The sequence below is a fragment of the Triturus cristatus genome, chromosome 2_1 (assembly GCF_964204655.1).
Source record: "Triturus cristatus chromosome 2_1, aTriCri1.1, whole genome shotgun sequence".
Classification (NCBI taxonomy): Eukaryota; Metazoa; Chordata; class Amphibia; order Caudata; family Salamandridae; genus Triturus; species Triturus cristatus.
In genome coordinates this window covers 763,798,717-763,820,019 of record NC_140581.1, presented here as the reverse complement: position 1 = coordinate 763,820,019, position 21,303 = coordinate 763,798,717, and the positions used below count along the sequence as shown (strand labels likewise).

The 21,303-nt window shown below is 44.8% G+C and overlaps 1 protein-coding gene across 2 annotated transcripts in view; it reads right to left on the bottom strand.

Moving 5' to 3' along the window:
- CCDC192 (coiled-coil domain containing 192) overlaps positions 1 to 21,303 on the bottom strand; it is a 1,307,223-nt gene that overhangs the window by 232,098 nt on the left and 1,053,822 nt on the right. For both annotated transcript variants that reach the window (XM_085632706.1, XM_085632707.1), the window contains one exon: positions 10,403 to 10,535. In XM_085632706.1, the coding sequence (XP_085488832.1) occupies positions 10,403 to 10,535 (133 nt within the window). The remainder of the gene's footprint in view (positions 1 to 10,402; positions 10,536 to 21,303) is intronic.

The window sequence follows — 21,303 nt, the reverse complement described above, 5'->3', positions numbered from 1 at the left end:
AAATGTCGACTGACTCAGTCACAGTACCTTTTACTTGGGGAGTTTGTCGCGTTGCAGAAAAGAAAGCATTGCAGAAAAGAAAGCGTTGCAGGACGCGTTGTCCCTCGATGCGGTGCAGGCAACGGCCCGTTGATGGAGCGGTGGGTCCGAGGCGTACGTTGCAGGGCGAGACGGTGCTTCGATGCGGTGCTTGCAGCTTGCGGTGCAGCAAAAGAGCCGGAATGCGGGAGCTTGCGTTGATCAGTCCGGACAGCGGTACGAGTCGGGCAGTGCTTCGCTAAGGGTGCGAGCGGTGCCCAACTCCGATGCGTTCACAGGACTCGAAGTCAGCAACAGTGATCGTGTTGGTCAGACCAGTTCGATTCGGTGTAGCGAGGCGTTGCACGTCACGGTGTCCACAGGTTACGGTGCAGGCATCGGCTCGGTGACGGCGTCGGTGAGCACAGGACTTGCATTGTTCGATGCGGACGTTGTTCGATGCGGTGCCTACAGGACACAGGGCCAGTCGTGAGAGTCGGTCACAGCTCCCTGTCTCTGTAGCCACTGAAACAGCGTTTCCAGCAGCAATCCACCAAGGCTGGTGAAGTCTACTGGTCCTGAGACTTCGGTCAGGGGGCAAGCTCTCTTCCAAGCCCTTGGAGATCTTTGCAAAAGTTGATGAGGGTACACACACAGTTCTCCTCCCTCTCTTAGGCAGTAAGGCAACCACTGCTGGCCAATTCCCCCAAAACAGCAACCAGGGGGGGATAGCCTCTCCTTCAGTCTTCGCAGGTTCCTTCCTCAGCAGAGGTTTCTTCTTGTCTTCCCAAAAGTGATCTAATTTCTTGGGATCAGGGTCCCCATATTTATACCCCAAAATCCTTTGTTCTCTGAGGGCAGAGAGGCCTTTGCCCAGTCCAAACCAGTGCTGGAGCACTTTGTTGACATGATTCCTTCTCTCCTTTCACAGTGCAGGGCAGAGACATCAGACGCACCACAGGGGGTGGAGCCAGCGCTGTGGGGGGCAGGCACTGTCCTATTCAGGTCCCAGGTGCAACTCCTCCCTCCCATCTAGATGCAGATCTCTCTATTCAGCCCTGTGCTGACTCACCCTGTCTCCGGGAATTCCCCAGCCCGCTGGAATTCCCCAGCCCCTGTCACTCAAACTCCAGACAAGAAATACACAGCCTAGAAAAGGCAGGTTTGGATGGTTAGACAAGAAAATACCTACTTTCTAAAAGTGGTGTTTTCAAACACAGAATGTTAAAACCAAATTCACTAAAAGATGTATTTTATCATTCCGAGTTCAGGCATACTAAATTCGAATTTCTACCATGTTCCCTGAGTCAGTTTAGGATTATAAGATGTAATAATCAAACTGCCCATTCTGGCCTTTTGAGAACAGGTAGCCTTGCAATAGTGAAAAGCGAAAATGGCTGTAATTCACTATTAGGACATGCCACACACATCAGGGCTTGTCGTACCTTATACTTACAATGCACCCTGCCCTTGACATGGCAGTGCGAGACTGCATGCAGGCTCTGCGATGGCAGACCTGAGACACACGTTTACAGGCCTTCTTCTGTGGCTGGCACAACCAGTGCTGAAAGCCCACCAGCAGCATTTGACTCACAAGTGGGGAGAGGAGTTGGCCTAACGGTTAGGGTGCTTGACCTCGGACCTGGGGGAACTAGGTTCGAGTCTCGGTAACAATGCTAAACCTCCTGTGATTCTGGGCAAATCACTTAATCTCCCCGTGCCTAACAAAAAAAATAAAAATAATGAATGTGTTTCCTCATGTAACGTAACTGGTGCTATGTAAAGCGCTCTGATACCTGATTGGATTCGGGTCAAGTTCGCGCTATATAAAACTCTGCTAAAAAAAAAAAAAAGCCCTGGGCACCTCTTGTGCACTGTACTAGGATCTGACAGTGAATCAAATATACCCAATCATGGAATCACTAATTCATACATCAATTTATAATAGGGAGAGCATATGCACTTTAGCACTGATCAGCAGAGTCAAAAAATAGCCAACAACAGGTCAGAAAAAATATAGGAGGAAGGCAAAAAGTTCAGAAAGAGGCAAGTGAGTTGCAGAAAGAGGCAAGAGAGGTACAAAAAGAGGTAAGGGAAGTGGAGAAACAGGCAAGAGAAATGCACAAAGAGGCAAGAGATGTGTAGAAAGAAGCAAGAGAAGTGCAGAAAGAGGCAAGTGAGGTGCAGAAAGAGGCAAGAGAGGTGCAGAAAGAGGCAAGAGAGCTGCAGAAAAAAGCAACAGAGGTGCTGAAAGAGGCAAGTGAGGTGCAGAAAGAAGACACTGAGGTGCAGAAAGGGAGAAAGGTGCAGAAAGAAGCAAGAAAAATGCAGAAAGAGGCAAGGGAGGCAAAGAAAGAAGAGAGGTTTGTGCACCATTAGTACCAATTTAACACCCACATTTAGCAATAAGTAACACAGGGCCATTTCAGCTTTGCAAAGGGCCTTCCACCATGCTGTAACATGTGACGTTGCATTTTTGGGAGCATTTCAGCCGTTTGAGCAAGAAACAAGGCTTTTTTTGTTCAAATCTGCAGCTTAGGCAGCAGATGGTGGAATATTTGGCAAATGCGGAAAATGTTTAATTATGTGAAAATTTGTGCAGTTGAACAGTCACATAATTCCAGTGGCCCTGCTCATACCTCCGACTACGTCCAGAAGTGCTCCTCAGCGGTTCCTTCTTTTTTTGTGTCCCATTGAGTTTGTAGTTTAGCTTCTATGGAAACGAGGAAGACTAAACCGGAGGTTGCCACTCCACAACACAGACTACCATACCACATAATACCTCTCCAAAACACATAATCCCACTCCACATAATCCCTATACACTAAAGACCACATACTTTCTATCCACATAATTTCACCACACAACATACCACATAATTCTACTACACACGTACATCCACTCCACTCCAAAAAACATTAGTAAAAAACTTTTACATTTACAACGCCAAATGCGTTGTAAATGCAAATGCAAGTCCTATTACATTAAAAATGCTTCTTTAACTGGTAGTTGCGTTTGCAGAGTGGTGCAGAAAGGGGGCTGGGCCTCCGTCCAGCGCTCAGGAATTCCGCTGCGTAGGACTTACAGGAGATACCAGGAGGGCTTATTGGCCCCCAAAGTCCCTCAAGAGTAAAGTGGACTTCATCCACCAACCAGTACTGTGCCAGGAGGCACGTTTGCAAAGTGGTGGACAAAAGGGGGCGTGGCCTCTGAAGACCTCTTAGCAATACCACGGTGTGGGACTTAGTGGAGGTAATTGGAGAGGTAGTTGGCCCCCAAGGACAACCTTGGGGGCCAACTACCCCTCCTATTACCTCCAGTAAGTCCCACACAGCGAGATTGCTAAGTTGTCAGAGCAGGCCACGCCCTCTTTCACCACCACTTTGCAAGCGCACTCCCTGGCACGCTCTTAGATGGGGATTAAAGACCCCTTTGCTACTGGGGGTCCTTAGGGGCCAACTAGCCAACCTGATAACTCCAGTATGCCCCAGATAGTGGGTTTGCTGATAGGTGGACACAGGCCACGCCCCTCTGTCCACCGCTCTGCAAACATGCCTCCTGGCGCGTTCTAAGTTGGGGGATTAAGTCCCCTTCATTCCTGAGGGTCCCTGGGGGCCAGCTAGCCCACCAGGTACCTCCAGTAAGCCCCACACAGCTGGATTGCTGAGAGTGGTCCGATGCCTCGCCCCCTTTTTACTCCACTCTGCAAACACGCCTCCTGGCGCACTGCTGCTCGGGAGATGAAGTCCACTTGTGTCCTAACGACCAGAGGACACAAGCGGACCTCATTACCCCAGCAGCAGTGTGCCAAGTATGGTGTAAAAAGGGGTGTGGCCTCGGACCACCTCTCAGCAATCCCACTGTGTGGAGCTTACTGGAGGTACCTAGTGGACTATTTGGCCCCCAGGGAAGATACACCCAACGGCGCCAAAGAAATTGGCAAAAGAAAAAACACTTTTTGAATAAAAACAAGGTCCTAACTATAACTACATACTGGCAGCCGCCAGTAGGTAATATATATATTGACATTATATATAGGACAATATTGTGGAAATTTACTAGGACAATGTAAAAAAAATACAATCAGCCGCCTTAGAAACTAAATGAACGTAGAATTGATTTTTTAAATTTTATCTTGAGAAAAACCATAAAACCCGCCCAAAAATATTTTTCTTAGGATGTATATTTACATTTGCGTATTTCCACCTATCAATAATAGGCACTGTAAAGCACTTTGTACTTTAGGGCCTATTTTGCACATCGCTGGTATCAGGATGCACTAGGCACCTTAGGGGGTTGACATAAGAAGATACTGTAAATAATCACTGAAAGACAAAAATGCATTATTTTATATGGTACTCAACTTATGGCTTAACGATTGCATTTATGAATTTTTTGGTGACAGCGGATGACTCTAAATGAGACCATTCAAGGGGCATTCAAGGGGCATTTATGCTGGTATATTAATCAAATGATTATAAACTGATGACATTTGAATGTTGCCTAGATACCATTATGGTTTTAGACTAATATTTATATATATTCATATATTTATATATTTATATGTGTCTAATTGAGTCATTGTCAGTGTCATCGATATAGTATGTACATAAGGTTTGAATAATGATTGTTTTTATTGGTCTTTTAATAATTTGGAGTTTCAGACTTATACAAGGGTACAAAATTGTGATTCATGTCTGCACTTCAGTAAAGATATGGGACATTTTAGTAAAATAATGTCGGCTGACATTAAACATTAGCAAGTTCCAATTTGATTTCTGATGGTACAAATAGAATAATGGTAACAGTCTTTCTTCTATGTTTGGGGTCACGGGATACACATACAAAAAACATTTAAATTGTCTCATCGCAAGGTATTCCGCATATGATCAAGGCCGTTTTACCGGCCGAAATGCGTCATGACTGAAATATGAGAGAAAATAAATAATAATCGCACAAGCAAGAGGAGTTTGTGCATTCTTTCTCGCCATCAAGGAGATAAGGAGTGCTATACAATTGGATTCGATATATATATCTTGTTAGTGCTGTCACTAGGACTACTGCTCGGTCCCCCGTTTCAGGCATCTTTTCTTTTGCACTTAAAAACTGTTTTAACCTTCTCTGCTGCTATTTTTACAATGCATAAATTGCTGCTGCTTTTACTTCTATATTTTAATACCACTTGTTTTGAATTTGAATTGTGGTGGCGAGAGGGTGGGAATCGAACCCTGAGTTGGGAGTCCTAAATGCAGGAACAGAGCACCACTATCTTGATTGGTGAGCGCTCTAGTCGCTCTGCCCTGGGCAATATAAGGCGAGGCGCTGCACCCGTCAGGGTCCCGGAGGCGGCCGTGCTGCCAGTTTACCCACTGATCAAGGGTAACTCTTAACTTATAGCAGAGCAAGATTACTCGACATCGGCAAGAATGCAAGCTGCCGTTCCCGCTTGGCTTTAAATTCTGATGGGTACATCTCCGCGTGCACTAATTGTAATTGGGCAGCCTCCATCCCCAATGGTGAGATCAATTTGGTGATGGAGGTCAAGAGCACCAAAGCGCTTCAATCAGGTACTCAATCTAGGGAATAACGGTTATTTAAAGGCACTTCTTCTCAAAACCCGCTCTTTAAAAAAACATTATTTGTATATTTTTGACTTGTTGCTAGAATCAAACCCTGATACAGTGTTTCTAACAGAAATATGGCTCAATGAAAGCTTCAATTCTACTATTGCAAGCGCCATTCCCGCTGGATACCCGATGATAAGGAGGGATCGCGCAGTGGGTAAGGTAGGCGGAGTCGTGATTATTTTTAAAAAGGACATTGCCTGCGCTATAGTCCTCATGGAAGAATTGGACGGGGCTGAATGCCTCGGATTTCATTTTGTAGTCTCGGCACATCAATCCTTGGCCGGAGTATTAATCTATAGGCCCCCCTGGCCCTGCCGGGAAGTTCCTTGAGTACCTCTTGTCTCCAAATACAAGCACTGCTTGGTTCTAGGTGACTTTAATATCCATATGGACAAACCAGCAGAACAGGAGTCCTTCATGCTGCGGGAGTCATTGGCTATTTTTAATTTGCTACCTTATGTCCATCTCCCTACACATGAGAAGGGACACACATTGGATCAGATTTTCTCTAATGTAGAGACAGAAACAGACTTGCCCCTCCCCTTAGTATGGTCTGACCATCATCATTTAGGCAATAGAGTATGCAAAGGGACAAATTGCCCACAATCCTATGTGAAGCCTCGCCCCATCACTTCCAGACCTTTCCATTAGATCACCCCAGCAGCCCTGAGTGAAGCTCTGTCACCATCTGATTTCCCTCAGTGGCAACCTCAAGAGTGATGTACTCTGCCTGGAGAATTGGCTCCAGCTACGCTCCTGGGAGCTTGCACCTCTCGTCTCTCGCCCAGCTTAATCCGCTGAAGTTTCAACCCCATGGCTTACGGAAGCTCTCAGGAAGAGCAAAAGTGCCTGTAAATGACTGGAGAGGACATGGCAGAAATGTTTTAATCCCGAAGATTAAGAAACTTATAAAAAGGCCCTTAAGGTCCACTAAAATTAAATTCTTGAGGAAACATTTCTTTTATTCTTATCTAAAATTGAGACAGCCAGAAATAAAAGAAAATAAATCTTTAAAGCAGTGAAAGACTTTGCTTCCCCTAGGGCGGCCGACAGACCTTTTACTCCCACCTCTGAATTGACCCCCCTCATATTTGCCTCATATTTTTAAGATAAAATCAAAACCATTCAAGATTCCTTTGAGGATTCCACCCTGGTCATATGAGTGAACATAGGCCCTCCACCTTCCGTCACCCCTGAGACAAGTCCATCCCTCACACAGTTTCCCCCTATTCCTTTGGAAAAATCTTTGGAGATAATGAAATCCCTCAAGTCTGGCTCTGCCTCTGACCCCTGTCCAGCCAATGTGCTGTCATCTATAGCACCGATCATTAATCCAGCCGCCAATATGATCTTCAATGCCTCACTGAATAATGGCCAGGTGCCGGGCAGTTGGAAAAATGCGAAAATCCTCCCACTATTAAAAAAACCTCTCTGCAGACTCCTTGGTGGCATCAAACTATAGGTAAATATCACTACTTCCTTTTTTCTCCAAAGTCCTTGAGAAGTATGTGAATTTAGTTACCACAGAATACGTGGAAACTAACCATTTGCTCAATCACAGCCAGTCTGGTTTTAGAACTAATTTTAGCACAGAGGCGGCCTTGCTTGGAGTCTCTGAGGTTATAAGGAGAAATTAGATAAAGGAGGCAAAGCACTGCTGATTTTGCTGGACCTCTCCACAGCTTTTGACACCGTGCCCCATGACCGGCTCCTGCAGAGACTTCAGGAGTACGGCCTTGGTGGCACGGTACTCAAGTGGTTCTCCTCCTTTCTGGAGGACAGGCATCAAGTGATTTAGTCTCCGCCTTTTGCTGCCCCCATTCCCCCCATGAAGGTAGGTGTTCCTCAGGGCTCGATTTTGAGCCCAACACTTTTTAATTTATATATGGCCCCCCCTTGCTCCCTAGGCTGAATCATACGTCGCGACAATTATTTTGTGCGCAGATGATACTCAACTCTTGTTTACATGTGACAAGAGTGAGGAGTTAGGGGTGAGGAGATTAACAAATGCTTGACAGGGATATTTACCTGGCTACGGCTGAACCAATTAACCCTGAGAAATCCGAGATAATCTTCTTTGGTTCTTCATCCTGTGACGTATTGGGTCAATGGTGGCCTTTAGACATGTCACTCCCTGCAACATCAGTAAATACAGTTAAGAACCTGGGGGTCAAGCTTGATGGTACTCTATCCATGAAAGCTCAGATTCAGATAGTAGCCGGATCCTGCTTTGGCCTCCAAAGAGTGCTAAAGAATTGTCTCCCCTTACTATCGATCACTCACAGGTAGACAGTAGTCCAGGCTCTCACTGTCTCTAGGCTGGATTACGTGAACATCTAGTACAATAAGATGATGTTACAGCAACACCATGACGACCTAATGAATATCGATATAGACCTAGATTCAGAATAACATGAGTCTTAGGTTATTGCCTACGTAATGGCAAAAGGAGGGTCTGAGGTTCTGTAATTCTCGAGACTGACTCCATTTTATATTGTGCCACCATTTTGTGTTGCCCTCACGTAGGCCTGTGAAGGTAGCCTGGCGAACAAAGTGGCCTGGCCTTCTTAGTCTGTGTATACATTAACTAGGTTTCCTTCTGACTCTGGAATGAACTGTAAGAAACTGACCTCTTCACCTGAAACTGACCTTGCAAAGGCAATTTTCCTGATCGATCTTTGTCTGAGATTGCCAATCAATGTTTAGGACATCGTTAACTTTTAGTTTCCTTGCACATGCCTTATCTTGTTCATCATCTGTTACTGTTTGTTTTTTTATGTTTCTTCATTACATGGGTTATGCTTTCAATTATAGGTTTGTCCGGCTTTTGGAGATTGAATTTGGGACATTCCTAATTAATAACTTTTGGGTTGGGATACTGTACATGTAATCATGCCATGCCCTGCAGTGCCATCTAAATCAGATTAACCTTTATGAACTATGTAATTATAATGTTTTGCCCATATCCTGTTAAAACCCCAAAGGCTACTCACCTGCTGACCCTCCAGATTTTTCATTTGTTTAGGAATGTAAATGGTACAACTCCCTTACATGCCTGGGGCAGGTTAAAGAGTATATAAGACGTGAAGTAAGACCATTCTATGGACTACCTCATTCAGTTGCTACGGCTTCTGTGTGACGTAGTCACACTCATTTGAGTTTAATAAAAATGTTCTTTTATATTTCAGCTTCTGTGCCAAATTTTTTATTATTGGTTTGAATGGACTAAGTATCAGTGAGACCCCTGAGAAGGAAATCATATTTCTTCAGGCCTCCCGGAATACCTACTGAATAGTCTTTAGGTAATCCAGAACGTGGCGGCCAGGGCGATTCTCATGTCGGGACCCATACTCTACTCACATAAAGCTTTGCACAGGCTTCCTGTTCGAAAGAGAATTTGTTTTGAAGATTTGGGCTTGGCTTTTAAAGCTCTACATGATACTGGCGTCCTTTATATCAGAAAGAGAGTTCAGTACTATATCCCTGGTAGAATCTTGAGGTCTTCCTCTCAGCAGCAGGCAATTGCCCCCAAGTTCTCCTGCACCCGTATGGGTGGCCGCTCCTTCCAAGTTCAGGCTGCCCGTCTCAGACGGGTGCATGATATGCTTACCTTTAGGAAGCAGCTGTAAACCTGGCTTTTTCAGCAATAGCCAATAGCCCCCTCTCGCCTTTAGTAACAGTTCTGCCCTGAGGTTTTTTAGCGCCGGGACACTCTTTCTGAGTAGCTGCACGCCCTATAAGTACCAATTTAACATTATATATATATATATATATATATATATATATATATATATATATATATATATATATATATATATATATATATATATATATATATATATATATTCATTTCAATTCATTAATTCATTCAAAAAAGCAGAGTGTAAAGGGACTGTATAGTTAGGTGAAACTGTCAGTTAAAACATACCATTTTGAACTAACAAAACCACTGAAATTCGCTAGATATAGTTATCGCAAGTAGCTATAACACGTGCTCTAAAGTAACTACAATTCGTGCCTCCGCCATGCACAGTGTTGTCATCCATCATGTTATTTTACATGTTGCAGTGATGTTATCAGTGATGTCATAGAACAATTCATGAGTGATGTAATATGGGAAGTAATTAAGAGTGCATTTCAAGGGCGCTATTTATAGTTACTATAGAAACGTGATCCTAACTATAATTACCCAGCGGTGACCTACACTAGGTAATATATATTTATATAAAAAAAAAGAAGAGTTCCTGGGTCCATGCAGGCAGCGCAGCACTGTTCCAGTGTTCATTACTTAAACGAGGATAGTACGATGCAGAGCATCAGGTATCAGGGGATGGAAGAAGATTGCATCCGTGGCTGGATCACACTTCAGATGCTCTTGGCAAAGGAAGAGAGAGCTTTCCTCCAAAAGTTGGAAGTAGGAGCAGCCCATTCCAGCCTACATGGCTCCCGCTAGAAATGTCATTCCGTGGTAACATCTGCAAAAATTGTTTAGGCACGCTTAAGTTGCTTACAAGTATGTTCTAATGACAAAAGTGGCAGGTATTGCAGGCACTATTGTGTAGATAAATGCCCACAAGCAAATTAGGGGCCCTCGCTTTCGCTCTGAGTCCCCTAACTCGGGTGGCAATAATAGCTGTGATTTCTCGGCAGGATTGTCAATAAAGTTGTGGATTTTGTTAACACAGTGTATCAGCGTGAATCTAGTATAATTGCAGTAACATTTTCCCACACCCAAACTTGAAAGCTGTCACACTGACCTCTAGGGGCTTGTACTGCTTTATACATAGCCTTTATTTTCGCCTTCAACTCCATGATAGTTAAAGCAGCATCCTGCTTTGCTTGGGCTAAATCCATTTGCAATTTCTTTAGTTTTCTTTTGCTTCTTACTTGCTTTTGAGACAAATAACTAATTTTAGAACCACTGAAGCAACAATGGAAACAAAAGACAATACCTAATAATGATTTAGCACAATGTTAATGGTACACTGATAAAGAATACATGAAACTAAATCATATTGTATCTTACACAGTCAATTTAATGTAGCTTTAGATACTATGACTCCCCAGGTTACATTAAGTACGCTTTGACTACCCATGGCTTAACACAGTTACACTATAACATATTATTGTATAACAACTACAGATCACTGAGTGCAATCCTGTACAATTACTTACCTATAACGTTCTTTTATGGTTGCTTTGCGGAGTTCTGTGTTTCTAGCTCCCACCACCTCCATGAATAAGCATTGACGTGCTCTGCCTGGGCCAGGGCCAGGCAGTCAGGTCTGGGCTGGTTTTGTTGGAGTGGGGTCAACACTGATCTGCATGGAGCTGTGTCCTTACTTATATGCAATGGTGTACAAAATAACAATGGAGTGGGATGCGCCCTGAGTAATTACCGGTGACTGAAATAAAATCAAGCATACCATCCATCACTTTGTTGTATATTACAATGCAACGTCCTAAGTGTGACAGAGACTCCCAGATGTGGATCCCATGCTCACTGTGCATGCACCTAACTGAAGAGCCCCAATCAGGGCAAAACCGGTCTTGGGTTGCTTGTGTTCTGATTCAGGGAGGACCTGGCAGTTCAAGTTTGACTGTTGCTAATGGAGCATGGTCAAGACTGATTTGCACATGGCTAGGTCCAAAATGAAGTTGCATGGTATGCAAAATAATGTTAGAGTTAGATGCGGACCCAAGAAATTATGAGTAACTGAAATCAATTCAAGCATATTATCCATCACTTTTTGTATACTTCATTGTGATACTTAAGAGGGTCGGGTAGGCCCAAACGTGGGTCCCGAGTGTACTGTGCCACTGGATCCAAGCTGCACCGACTGATAAGGCCCAACTGAGGCAAAACCGTTCTTAGGTTGCTTATTTTCCGGTTCACAAAGTACTTGGCATGTTTCTATTGGGGCAGGGGCAGGACTGATTTGCATATGTTTGGGTCCAAACTGAGGTGGCAAGTTGAGAAAAAAAACGATGGACAGGGATGATGTGGCCCGAATAATTACCAGTGGGTGAGATTAATTCAAGCATATCATTCATCACATTTTTGTATACTTCATTACCCCAAGGGTTTCCTAAACCTAACTGAGGTGGCAGAAGCTTCACAGTGGGGGCCACAAAACTCTGGAATAGCCTTCCCAGCTCCCTTAGGACTCTCTCCTGTCCGACAGCCTTCAGGAAGGCTCCCAAAACTTGGTTATTCAATAAATAAAGATCTTCGCTTACTCAGGAATGCTAGCGCCAAGACACCATTTGGTATTTGTGTACTCTCGAAATTTTAATAACATAACAAGGGTCAAGTGCTACAAAGGTGTACTTGGTGCTCAGTTTAGGTCAAACAGTAATGTGGCAGCAGGATACCAGACGTAAGAGATTACAATTCACAACTGGATCCCAGTGACCACTGACTGCCCATGGAACCAGCTGCTACCCACACACCAGCTTTTATATTTACACATAAACAACACTAGAAGCACATTTTTATTGGCCACTGACCCAGAAGAAACTACTCTATCTACTTTTTATCTCCATTAGTACTTCCTGCTGTCGCCCTGCAATCTCCAACAGCTGCAGTGCTGGCATAGCGAAACGAGTACAACAATCACTCAATCAATCAATCAAAACAAGTGTAAAGCGCGCTACTCACCCGTGAGGGTCTCATGGCGCTAGAGGGGGGGAAGAAGCAGCTACTGATCGAACAGCCAGTTCTTGAGAAGTTTCCTGAAGGTCAGCAGGTCCTTGGGTTGTCGCAGGTGGGTAGGGAGGGTGTTCCATGTCTTGGCGGTGAGATGAGCGAATTATCTGTCACCGGTGGTCGTTGCCGTAGTCCAGCCTGCTGCTGACGAGAGCTTGGGTGACTGTCCTTCTGGTTTCGATGGGGATCCATCAGTAGATCTTGCGGAGCATGCGGAGAGTGTTGAAGCAGCAGTAGGAGACCGCGTTGACTTGCTGGGTCATAGAGAGTGTTGAGTCTAGGATGAACCCCAGGTTGCGAGCGTGGTTGGTGGGTGTCGGAGCAGTTCCCAGTGTGGCTGGCCACCAGGAGTCATCCCATACAGAGGGGGTAGAGGCGAGGATGAGGACCTCCGTCTTGTCAGAGTTCAGTTACAGTTGGCTGGTCTTCATCCACTCTGCGACGGCCTTCATTCTCTCTTGGAGGTTGGATTTGGCGGAGGCTGGGTCCTTTGTGAGGGAGAGAATCAGCTGGGTGTCGTCGGCGTACGAGATGATGTTGAGGTGGTGCGCTTGGACGATGGTGGTGAGAGGTGCCATGTAGATGTTGAAAAGGGTTGGACTGAGGGATACCTTGGGGTACGCCGCAGGTGATCGTGGTGGCTTCGGATCGGAATGGGGTGACGGACTCTCTGGGTTCTGCCAGTGAGGAAGGAGGTGATCCAGTTCCGGGTTTTGTCGCGGATCCCTGCGTCGTGGAGGCATGTGCGCAGGGTGTGGTGGCAGACAGTGTCGAAGGCAGCCAAGAGGTCCAGGAGGATGAGGGCCGCGGTCTCGCCGTTGTCCAGCAGGGCCCTTATGTCGTCAGTGGTGGCGATGAGGGCAGTTTTGGTGCTGTGATTGCTTCGGAAGCCGGATTGGGAGGAGTCCAGGATGTTGTTCTCCTCAAGGAAGTGGGTCAGGAGTCTGTTGGCAGTCTTCTCAATGCCTTTCGCCGGGAATGGGAGATGGGTCGAAAGTTTTTGAGGTCCTTTGGGTCCGCCTTGGGTTTCTTGAGTAGGGCATTGATCTTGGTGTGTTTCCAGCTCTCCGGGAAGGTAGTGGTCTCGAAGGAGCTGTTGATGATCTTCGGGAGTTGGGGTGCGATGATGGAGCTTGCTTTGCTGAAGATGTGGTGGGGGCAGGGGTCTGAAGGTGAGCCGGAGTGGATGGTGTTCATGATTTTGATGGTGTCTTCGTCGTTGACGTTGTTCCAGGAGAGCAGGAGGTCGGTGTGTGTTTGGTGGGCATTGATTCGGAGGCTGTCGGCATCTGTCGTCGGTGTCTGGGTGTCAAAGCTGTCGTGGATGTCTGCGGTCTTGCGGTGGAAGAAGGTGGCCAGGGAGTCGCAGAGTTCTTGCGACTGTGGGATGTCATTGGAGTTGGAGCTGGGGGTGGCGAGTTCTTTCATGATGTTAAAAGAGCTCTTTGCTGTTGTGTGCGTTGTTATCGATGCGCTCCTTCCTTAAAGGAGGTCCTTTTGGCGGATCGGATGAGTTGGAGGTGCTTGCGTCTTGCGTTCTTGAGGGCTGCGTGGTTATCTGGTGTCTGGTCATGGCGCCACAGCTTCTCGAGTCTTCAGCAGGTTTACTTGGAGGTCGGCATTGAACCAGATGGCTCTCGTGTCAGTGCGCCTGTTTGAGGGTTTCCTGATCAGGGCAAGGGTGTTGGCACAGTCGTCGATCCATTGTCTGAAGTTGTGGGCCACTGCTTTGGTGTCTGAGGGCTCGGGTGGACGGCCTCCGGCGAGGGTGGAGATGAGCTGGTCTTCGGTGACTTTGTTCCAGCGGCAGTGTGGGATTTGTTGTGGTTGGTTGTGCGCGGTGTGTTTCTCGAAGGAGAAGTGGATGCAGTGGTGGTCGGTCCAGTGGAGTTAGGTGGTGTACCTGAAGGCGACGTGGTTAGTGGTGGAGAAAATGGGGTCGAGGGTGTGTCCGGTGGAGTGGGTGGGTGTCGTGACGAGCTGCTCGAGTCCGAGGTTGGTGAGGTTGTCGATCAAGGTTGTGGAGTTGCTGTCATTTGCGTTCTCGAGGTAGAAGTTCAGGTCTCTGAGGAGAATGTAGTCTGTGGAGGCGAGGGCGTGCGTGCTGATGAGGTCGGTGATGGAGTCGCTGAACTGCGGTCGAGGTCCCGGGGTCTGTAGATGAGGGTTCCTCTGAGGGTGGTGCTGTGATTGACGTGGATCTGGAAGTGCAGGTGTTCGCCCATGCTGAGGGAGTCTTCGGTGTTGGTCGAAATTCTGATGGTGTTCCTGTGGACGATGGCTATTCCTCCTTCTGGTTTGTTGTTTCGGTCCCTGCGGGTGATCTTGTAGCCGTCCGGGATGGCTATGGCTATGTCGGGGCCTAGGAGGTGTTCATCTAGGTCTCCGTCAGGAAGGTGACGTTCGGGGAGGATGAATCGAGCAGGTCCCAGAGTTGAGTAGTATGCATCTGAGATGGTTGTGGTCTGCTTTGGTGGGGTGGTCAGGACGTGCAGGTGTGCGCTGGCATGTGAGGGGTCCGTGGGTGAGCTTCGGGGTGGCCTGGAAGCAGGTGGAGGATCAGCCGGCGTTGAGTGCGTGGAGGGTGTTGGTGTCATAGCGGTGTCGGGTGTTGTGGCGCTTGCGGGGGCCAGGGGGTCTGGCACTGGGTGCAGTCCAGGCGTAGACAGGCTTGCCTAAGGCGTGCCAGCGGCGAGCCTGCTGCGTGCGACCACCATTAAGTAGGAGAGGGGTGCGGGACTGGAGGTGGGGAGGTGGGAGTGGGGCTGCGACAGTGGGTGGGGCTGCGGGGCTCTAGCGGCGGGAAAAAGGCTGCCGGGAATGGGTACAGGACCAGTAGGGAAACTGTCCTGTGCCCAGAATGCGTGGAAATAAAAATAATTAAATTAAATAAATCAAATTACAGGTGAGAGCCAGGAGACGAGTCTCCTAGCGGAGAAGCAGACCAGGGGGTGCTGAGTGCGCAGCAGCGTCGGCGGTCAGCCGGCGCGAACCTGGAGGCGAAGGTCTTCCAAAGCAGAGGCAGAGGGCTCAACATGTCATAAGCGTAGTGGATTCCCCACTTCTCAGATGGTTACCATATCCAAACATAATTACATTTGAACACAACAGTGTATGTATTGAGCTTGTGGAAAGTACAAGTTGTAGTAAAGTTCCTTGATTATCCCCCAGCAATGATCGCAATTCAGAATGTTTGGACCACTGCCAGGTTTTCATTAGACCTGCCATCCAAATAGTGATCACAGTGATGGGTGAATTCTAAGCTGTGATATATTAGTTTATCTAGTGCATGAGTATGTACTTCAGTGCAAGCAGAAGTACTTGCTCTTCAGAACATGCACATTCTAGTGATCCTGCCTGGTGGAAAATCACCTGCTCCCATAAATCTCACTGTACCACACATGTGTCCTACGCATGAAAGGCTTTTCCTGCACAAGTGCAGTGTGTAGCCACATGCAAGGAAGGTGGAGTGGCTTTTAGGATGGTCATTTGCACAACCGTATTCTGAGGTCACACAACAAAGCCAATTTCTATCAAGAGAATCAGGCAGAGATGTCAAAGAGGGTGGTAGGTGCTCAACTCAATTACCTCGGAAACCTCTGTTACATAGTGTCACTCAAGGGAAAAAAGAAAACAATGTTGTTCAAAGACCCTTTCCAATCTTCTTGTAAATTTTTACAGACTACATAAGAAAGAGACTCCCTACTAGTGCAACCAGGGATAGAAGCTGCTAGAACCAATTACAGCAGAGGCTTAGTGTCAGAAAGCAGTTCAGGTGGAGGGAGACAAGCAACTGTAGCAAATATTCTGCTGGGAAGCAGAACTGTGCCTTGAGAGAAGAGGATGTCAGAATGTAGGGAGTGAGTCTCTCTACCACGCTAGTAACGTTACCAGAGTAGAAGGTGATTTTGGCAAACCTAGAACATGAACCTCTAGTCCCCAGTGGAAACAGATCATCACCTTTTGTTCCTCATTAATCCATGGCAATAGTAAACAAAAGAAAGATACAAAGGAAGTTTACAATATATTTATTGAAACTATCGCAAACTATTTTGAAGCAGAGGTACTGCGATAAGGAAACAAATACATGATCAACATTACTGGCAGGCTGTATACAATGAGCAACCCAACCATGGCCATTAATATATCTATCAGTTTATGCAAGGCTGCTGCCTCCGTTCCAGGATTGGTCTCTCTGCAGAAATTCTTCGCTCAGCTCCTCAAGGGGCCGAGACATGGTTTATATCATAAGAACTACTTTGTTGGAAAACCACAGCGGTGCCACCGTGTTATGTCTATAAACATTAGGAGATGTTGCTGTCCGGGCACAAGAAAACAATCCACCATCTTGTTCGACCTTGTGTGAGATGTTCAGACTGAATCCCAATAAGAGTCACTGAATAACAAATAATATGTACCGAGTATTTCTAAAAAGCATTATGTCTAAAAACAAATGTATTATGTATGTCAATGCAAAGCAAAAGCAGCCTAAAACGTCTAATATGCAAAACTAAGGAAAACCCAAAGTGACTTCAAAAAAGGAAAGACTACACCTCCTCCTTGGTCGGGAAAGTAACTTAGCGACTAACAAAATAATAAAAGTCACAAGCTAAGCAAATTCGATGTGATGCTAATGAGCATAATATTGAAATTTTATAATCAAACTTAAAAAATGTAACAGGACTATTTCAAAAACAGGGCCACATTAGGTTGAAATGGAGGCCCCCAAGATCAATGTTTAGTGAATCCAAAATGGATTCCATCTCTACAAACGATGAATCTGCGATTGCCCCATTCAAAGGCTCCAAAGAACAGACATAATCCTTGTTATCAGTTGATGCTGAGGAAGTAGACTGGTGTCCTGCATTTGTGTTATTAGAGTCAGAGTTCAGTAATCCTAGTGCTGAAGCACCCATATCACCTAGAGGGGGTGGCTCATACCACGCACCTTGAAGCAGCCGCAAGTTCATGGGACAACTCAGAAAATAGGTTGTTTTTGCACTCATCAACTGGTTCATGTCTACAGAAATAGGCAATTGTAGAGCCAAGTAGATATTCAGTGCCCATTAGAAGGGGCGCCATATACAATGAAACCCGGGTTGTATGCATGTGAACCAGGTGGGTCAGAATGACAACGACCAGTCAGTGTCCAGTTCCTGGAGCAAACGGATTACAAAGATTTTTAACATGTGCTCACCGCACAGCTGGACTGGAGGTAGTTCCATGGTCAATGGGCTTCAAATTTGAACATCCACTGTGGAGTAGCAAAATAGAACTAAAATGCACCTAATGAGGAATAACAGCAAGGAAAACAGGGAATGGATAAAGGCTGGTATTACTCCAAAGATTTTCTGGAAGGTACTGATTAAGCTAGTCCCGAGTATTTTGAAAAGTGTGCTATACCGGCCATATTGGAAGCATTAAAAAATGATGTGCACAAGCTCACCGAAATGTAAGGGAAGATCTGTGTTTAACAAGGACTGTATATCACTGAAGGTAGCTGCTACCTGCAGTTTGAAGGTTTCTCGGGCAGATGTTAATGCCTCATCTTTTTGAAACAATAAGGCTTTGAGTCGGCTTATCTTGTTAAAGTCTGCCATCAAAGTTGGAATTGAATGCCACAACAAAACTGTATGCGTCAGCAGGAAAAGCACATTATTACAACAGGTCATCATCTGGGAGACCGTTAAACTATATGGGATCCCGGCCTACATTTCGCATCAGACGTGGTAGCTCACCATTAAATAGCTTCCATTTGAAAGAACAGTGATGACAGGGAGAATTGAAGGGGCTGGTATTCCTTTTAGAAAACAGGCCATATTCACTACCGAAGTATTACATGCCCCGTGGATGGTAACATGTTTACAAACAAGAGAGTGGTCGACAGAAGAGTTGGATTCCTTTCCTGTAAGGAAGACCTCTTTGTAAGCCGGTTCACAACAATAAGAGAAAGGGAGTGACCACAATTTATGAATGAAGCTGCATCCTAAGGCACCACATCTACCTACTGGAAAATGTTTTATGAAATGAAATGAAAAAGAAATGTATAAAGCGCGAAACATTCACCCGAAGGTGTCAAGGCGCTATTTATGCAGGCTGTGAACTTAAATGTTGAAATTGGCAAAGATATTACGTCATGTATTAACCACACTGCAGAGAGTGTCTCTGCTTTTGTAAATGTTCGAACTCCTCGAGATGTAACATTGTGTAAGTGGCATCTCTCATGGCCATGAGCCGTTGTTTACGTGTCAGGTTGAAAGGCAAGGCTAGTTGCATAGAATTTAGATAACCCCATGGTATGCACCCACTTTTGAGGATCTTAAGTGTCTAACTAAACTGCATGATAGATCTAAGCTGACTTTGCCCATATAGGGAAGACAAGTAACTTTGCACAATATCGATAACAGATGTTATTCAAGTTGTAATGCGAGAAGACAATGAATTAATACTATTAACAACAACAGCAAGTACTTTGACCAGATTATCTTGATACATTTGTCTTAAACAAGCTGCAGCTTCCATTTGTAATAGTTTTCAAATTTCATTATATGTGGCATAGATAAAAAAAAATGTGAACAGGGAGACTTAGGCCCCAATAAGAAATTATATATGTCCATGTCTTCCGAAAAGAAAGGAAAAATTTTGTTTTACTGTAGACAGTCTGTAATGTTACAACCATTGTTGGCGCAATTTACATACCAAATAGGTGGTGACTATACCGGAGTGTTGAGAATGGGAATAACAAGGCTCAGGTCTGCTTGCCTTAAACCCTAGTGTGGAGTTCAAAAAATGAGCATAACAACCATTTGTGTCCTCTGACCACAATAACCACCCGTTTGGACCTGAAAGTGTGAAGTCAAATGCACCATTCTGTAGCATGCTATTGAGGTATTGTTCAGTGTAATTTTAAATGTTGTCGATAGATAAATCAGACAATGGAATGAATGTTTGGTGAATTCATGTCTTTAATTTTTGCCAGTCATAGACAAGTAGTCTGCTGAACTGTATTATTCAGATAAATCATTTGTGTTGGAACTAACCAAGCTCTAAATAAGGTATCTAAACCCTGACCTTGCCATGGTTTGGTATCACAAATTGATTTCATGTCAATAGTATCCTTCCAATGATCATAGCCTTTCACAGCTAAGTGTGTGAAAAACAAATCTGTATATATTAGCTTGGCTTGTGTGAAAATATATTTATTTGCACGTGTAGGGATAAGTTTAAAATAAAAAGATTTTGGGTCTAATGTATCATGTCCATAAAAATATGCGAATTTATCCCAATATATTCTTGAGCTCCTTTGTGGAGAAGTAGGACAATGATCTCATTGTGTAAAATTAAAAACTGTGTGTTAAACATTAGAGTGTGTGTTAAACATTAGCATGATGGAAAGAATGATGTCTATAATGATGGTAACACAAATTACAAATTGTATACTGTGCTTTAATTAATTTTACCACGGCATTTGAAACTAGACAGGTCAACACTCTGGAAGAAACTGTTGAGGCTGGGAATTTCACATGACTTACTCACAATAATCAGATCCCTCCATACAGCAACATGGTGCAGAGTGAAAATGGGGGGAGTAAAGGGCTTAACTAGACCAATTCCCATGTCGAACGGACTAAAACAAGGTTGTCTTCTCGCCCCCTTGTTATTTTCTCTTTATTTAAGCGACCTGCCGGAGTATTTTACTCAAGTAAATAATTTCCCACCAAAATTAGCTTTGAGGGACATACATATTTTAATGTATGCTGACGACATTGTGATGTTAGATCTTACACCGATAGGACTCCAAAGAAACTTAAATGCACTAAACCAAAATTGTACCTTTTAGGGGAAAAAAGCGACACCGATCTCTCAATTGGACATTGGGAGGAAAACCTTTGGAGTCCGTCAAAGAATACACCTACTTAGGTTGATTTGTTTCCCAAAACTTTACAGAACTCCTCCCATTTACATCACATAGGGTGAAAGGCAGATGCCGATGTAGTGGCACTGCTGAGGCTATACTCTTCTTCCGGCAACAGGCATTTCCATCCTTTGCTAGAGGTTTATCGTGCAGCCGCAGTCTGTGCAATTAACAGCCTTGGGGTCGTGTAAGGGGGATTTCGAGGGATGATGTTGAGGGAAAATTAAATAAATAATTCATTCTCTGCATCGTCCCTCAAAATCCCCCCTTACACAGCCCCACTGAAGTTACCTACATGGACCGCGGCTGTTATCGTATGAAAATCCCTCCCATTTCAATGTATACCCTAGAATATATGCATATCAAAACCTGGCAATTTGTAAAACGAGAGAAGGGAATTTTCTATGCAAACTGGAAAAAGTAAATCAAGCTGTTCTGGTCCAAGCACTTCGCCTTGAGCTTTCCTTAGCTAGTACATATACTAGGGCTATCTTGAATATAATGCAATGGTCATATCACCGTTTACACGCTGATTCTGGATCTTTAGGGCACATTTTTAAATTGGAAACTTTCAGAGATGTGTCATCATGGTACACTTTTAACAAGAATCTTAATATAGCTCTCAACATGTCTCACTGTACAGTAGCACTTTTACAAACTTAGACACCGGCACATTTGAAGCTCTTTTTAAAGAACCTGACACCAAGAACAAGCTTTGACCCAGATGTACAACACTGTATGCAATTAAAACATTATACACAATATGCAAAAAATATAGAATATAAATCCCCTGAGAAATAAACTTATTTTTCACTAAATCACAGGGTACGGCGCTGTATTCTTCTACTGGGGTTGGAAATCCTCCCTTTGAAAATATACATAGCAAAGTGGAATAACTCTGAAAACACAACAGGGCTCTGTGACTTATGTAAGGGAGGAACACAAGATCTACCTCATGTATTGAGAGTTTGCCCTAATCCAACAATGGTGGAAGCCCGGTGGCGATATTTAAGGCCCGTTTGTCTCAGATACAA